At 65.9% G+C, this 4359-nt stretch overlaps 1 protein-coding gene across 1 annotated transcript; it reads right to left on the bottom strand.

The window, feature by feature from the left end:
* Positions 1–453: 453 nt before the first annotated feature.
* Positions 454–3009, bottom strand: CEBPA (CCAAT enhancer binding protein alpha). Its single transcript, XM_032390508.1, has one exon. The coding sequence runs from the start codon at positions 2897–2899 to the stop codon at positions 1826–1828; it is 1074 nt and encodes a 357-aa protein (XP_032246399.1). The 5' UTR covers positions 2900–3009; the 3' UTR covers positions 454–1825.
* Positions 3010–4359: the final 1350 nt, after the last annotated feature.

The raw sequence follows: 4359 nt of genomic DNA on the forward strand, positions 1-4359 counted from the left end.
GAGCAAGGCTTCTGTAGAGCTAGAGCTGTGAGTGATCTAGAAGCAAACGTGGCCGAAGGGCCCCCGGAGCCTGGAGCCACCAGCCAGACCTGTTCAAGTCCCAGAGAGCCCGTGGCAAGGTCAGGCAGAGGGGTCCTTCTCTGAGTCCCTCTGCTCCTCTCAGGGGCCCAGGAGAGGCCACACCAAGGCCCTGTGAACCCCCCTCAAACTCGCCCCCCGGGAGACTCTCTCCTCAGGCTTTGGGCTTTCTCAGCTTGGAGCCTGCCCTCCTTCTGCCGTTTATTTGCCTTGGTTGGGAGAAGTCACCCCCTTAATGTAAAGAGGGGCTCAGGATGGGAGAGCTAATGAAAGTCAGGATCTCAGCCAGAGAATACGCAGTGATTATTTACAAATGTGACCTGGCCCACAGAAAACATTGGAAGTAGCTTTTCTGGTTTTAAAAAGACACCAAAATTTACTTTGATATGTTTATATTATAGATATAATACATAAAACATCTAGCATGAAACTCTACGTTCTCCCCAAAGGAGAGAACCAAGCTGTCCTTCCCTGCTCCCAGCCCCAGCGATCTATGCATGCTGGCTGGAGGCCGCCTCCCTTCCAGACCAGGAGCCAGGGCCTCTGGGGGGACAGGCCTGTTGGCGGCCCGGGCCGGAGGGCACCGAGGCCCACAGCCCCCCCACCCCCCAGGGAAAGAGGAAGCCCACCTCACCTCTTTGGTTCCCCTGGGAGCAAAAGCAATCCCCAAAAACCAAAAGGAAAGAGAGCCGCAGACCCTCCCTGCAGCTGCTGACAAAGAGTCTCATTTTGGCAAGTATCTGAGCAAAACCAAAACAAAACAAAAACCAAATAAAATGGTGGTTTAACATAGACGTGCGCATTCACATTGCACAAGGCACCGCTGGGACACAGAGAGGCCAGATACAAGTGTTGATATCGGCTGATAAAGCAAAATATTTGGAAAGCTTCTCATAACTTCGGTCCCTCTGGGATGGACAGATTGTGCTTCATGTTTGTATGGCAATGCTGGCAATACAGTACAAGGCTGATGGTCCCAGGGTCCCTTCACCCCCTCCCCCCCAGGACCAGAGCTCTAGGTGTCCCTGCGCCACCAGGCCGCCACTCCCATGAACACATGTCCGGAGAACTAACCCATGTCCTAGCTTTCTGGTCTGACTGGGGGCAGGGGGCTCCCACCGGTCACCCGGTGACCCCCATCTAAGTGCCTCCCTGTTGCAGGCTGGGAGATTAGAGGCAAGGAACTAGGGACCCTCCACCTTCGTGTAGAACTGGGGGAACAACCTTCCAAGTCCCTGTATTTCCTCCCTTCCAAGGACAGGCGCTGGAGGAGCGGCTAGGGCTGGCTTATCAGGATCTCTGCTCCCTGAACCTTCCTCCTGCCGTGGGCCTGCACATTGCCTTCTCTCCTGGGGGCCTGCAGCCTCAGAAATGAGGCAGGAACCCTCCAGATAAAATGACAAGGCACATATTTGCTCCCCCTACTCGGTAGGAATCGGAGCGGTGAGTTTGCGTTTCCAAGGCACAAGGTTATTCCTTAATACTAGAGTTGCCGGGGCTCCCGGCTCAGCCCCACGGCACTTCTCTCCTGCAGGGAGAAACCATCGCCTGACCCCTCATCTTAGACGCACCGAATCTGGCGCGGAGGAAGGCAAGGGGCGCGCGCGGCAGGCCAGGCTTTCTGGCGGCACCGGAATCTCCTAGTCCCGGCTTGCGCCGCTGGGCCAGTCTTGAGATCCGGAGACCCGAAACCACTCCCTGGGTCGCAGCCGGCGGCCGGCCCAGGGCGGTCCCGCCGCCCCGCGCCTCACGCGCAGTTGCCCATGGCCTTGACCAGGGAGCTCTCGGGCAGCTGGCGGAAGATACCCCGCAGCGTGTCCAGTTCGCGGCTCAGCTGTTCCACCCGCTTGCGCAGGCGGTCATTGTCACTGGTCAGCTCCAGCACCTTCTGCTGTGTCTCCACGTTGCGCTGCTTGGCCTTGTCCCGGCTCTTGCGCACGGCGATGTTGTTGCGCTCGCGCCGCACCCGGTACTCGTTGCTGTTCTTGTCCACCGACTTCTTGACTTTGCCCGCGCCGCCGCCGCCGCCCGCGCGGAGGTCGGGGTGCGCAGCGGCTAGCCCCTTGAGCGCGCCGCCAGGGCCTGGCAAGCCAGCGGGGCCGAGAGCCGGCGCTGGGTGAGGGCTGGGCACGGGCGTGGGCGGCGGCGTGGGGTGGCCGGGCTGCAGGTGCATGGTGGTCTGGCCGCAGTGCGCGATCTGGAACTGCAGGTGCGGGGCGGCCAGGTGCGCGGGCGGCGGGTGCGGGTGCGGGTGCGGCGGGGGCGGCGGCGGCGGCGGCTGGTAGGGGAAGAGGCCGGCCAGCGCCAGCTGCTTCGCCTCGTCCTCCTCGCGCGGCTCCTGCTTGATCACCAGCGGCCGCAGCGCCGGCGCCCCGACGCGCTCGTACAGGGGCTCCAGCCTGCCGTCCAGGTAGCCGGCCGCCGCGCAGCCGTAGCCAGGAGGGGGCCCGTGCGCCCCTCCGGGCATCACGGCGCCGCCGGGGCCCCCGGGGGCGCCCGTGTAGTCAAAGTCGCCGCCGCCGGCTCCCGCGGGGGCCGCGGCCGCCTTGGCCTTCTCCTGCTGCCGGCTGTGCTGGAACAGGTCGGCCAGGAACTCGTCGTTGAAGGCGGCCGGGTCGATGTAGGCGCTGATGTCGATGGACGTCTCGTGTTCGCAGATGCCGCCCAGCGGCTCCGGGGCGGCAGGTGGGGCGGGGGGTTGCGCGGAGCCCGCGCCCCGGGGAAAGCCGAAGGCGGCGCTGCTGGGCGCGTGCGGGGGACTCTGGAGGTGGCTGCTCATCGGGGGCCGCGGCTCCGCCTCGTAGAAGTCGGCCGACTCCATGGGGGAGCTACAGTCCTCCCGGCATGGCGAGCCTCGGCGGCCTCCAGCCTGCGCGGGGTGCCAATGCTGCCACCGCCCACCCGGAGCCCCAACTCCCTCGCGCCCGCGCAGCTCCAGGTCGCGAATGGCCAGGCCCGCGCGGGCCCCGCATTTATACCGGGGGCGTCGCCCTTTAGAGTCCGACGGCGGAGCGGCGCCTCCTGGGTCTTAGCGCCTGCCTTCCGGAGGGGGTGGTGAGTGGGGCCGGAGCGCGGCGCGGGCCGGGAGAGGCCCCGGCGCAACGCCCACTAACCCCCTGCCCCGCCAGCCGGACCCGGACGCGCGCGCGATGCCCCACCCTGGGCCGAGCTGTCGCCCCCGCACACACGTGGTCGGTGACTGGGCCCCCTCCTCTAGCTTCCCCAAGGCACCCACTTCCAGCCAACGGTCGGGGAGTCCGGGAGCACCCAGACGCTGCGCGGGGCGGGGCGCGGCCGGGGGGGGGGCGAGGTGGCGGGGGGCTGGTGGAGGGCCAGTCTTGGTCTCTGAGCTACTGCGGCGCGGACTCGCTTTAAAAGCTAGAACTAGTCCTGTTCGGGAGCCGCGTCTCTACTAGGCGGTGGCGTGGAGAAGGGGCCGGAGCCGGGGGTGGGAGGCAGGGAACAGTTTGGGACGTGTGGCCCAGTGCACACAGCGGCACGGAGAGGCCGAGGGAAGCGTGCTGGAGCGCGGTGATTTTGCGTCTTTATCTCTGATCTCCAGGCGACCCCACCGATTCCTCGCAGAAGTACCTCTCCCCCGCTCCGCCTCTCACAGTCCTCTGGGGTCCCGCGGGCTCTGCACCGCCGGGCGCTAGGACCCTGCGAGGAGCGGAGGGAATGGGAGGCGGCTGCGGCAGGGGAGCTTGGAGCACCCGGCCGGTCCGTCCGCTTGGGCTGGAAAACTTTTTCTTTTTGATTACTTCTCCTAGCCGTAGCGCTAGGGTTGCTAGGCGCGCGGGGCTGGCGCTGCCACCCGGCCCTGGGCCGCCAATTCTTTCCTGAGGGACGGGCCCAGCTGGATTCCAGGGCTGGGGTACCGGGGGCGAGGTGGGGCGCATAGAGGGAGGGGGCGAACTTGACTCGGGACGGCGATCCCAAAGCGGGGTTGGCGGTCAACGGGACCAGGATCCACTGTCTCCCCCCACTCCCCGCCCATTCTGGTGGGAACGGGGGTGCCAAGGGAGCCGGGGCGTCCCAGAATCCGAGCACCTACTGGGAGAACCCTGCCGATGGTTCGAAGGGCGCTTGGTTCCCGGGATCTTGGGGAACAAGGTGGCCAGGCCCGGGTGCCCCTTGGCCGCCGCCTCCGCATTCACTGCCGCCGGGGGAAGGGGTTTAAGGCAGCGCGTCTCCCCAGCCACGTGGCGCCTCGCGGTTCTATCCCGGGATCGCGGGTGGGGGCGGGGGGCCGCCGCCGGGCTCCCATAGGGCCTCCCGGGC

This window comes from Phoca vitulina, unplaced genomic scaffold (genome assembly GCF_004348235.1).
Source record: "Phoca vitulina isolate PV1807 unplaced genomic scaffold, GSC_HSeal_1.0 scaffold58, whole genome shotgun sequence".
NCBI lineage: Eukaryota > Metazoa > Chordata > Mammalia > Carnivora > Phocidae > Phoca > Phoca vitulina.

Coding starts and splice junctions, on each gene's coding strand:
- CEBPA (XM_032390508.1), bottom strand. CDS start 2,899: ATGGAGTCGGCCGACTTCTACGAGGCGGAGCCGCGGCCCCCGATGAGC.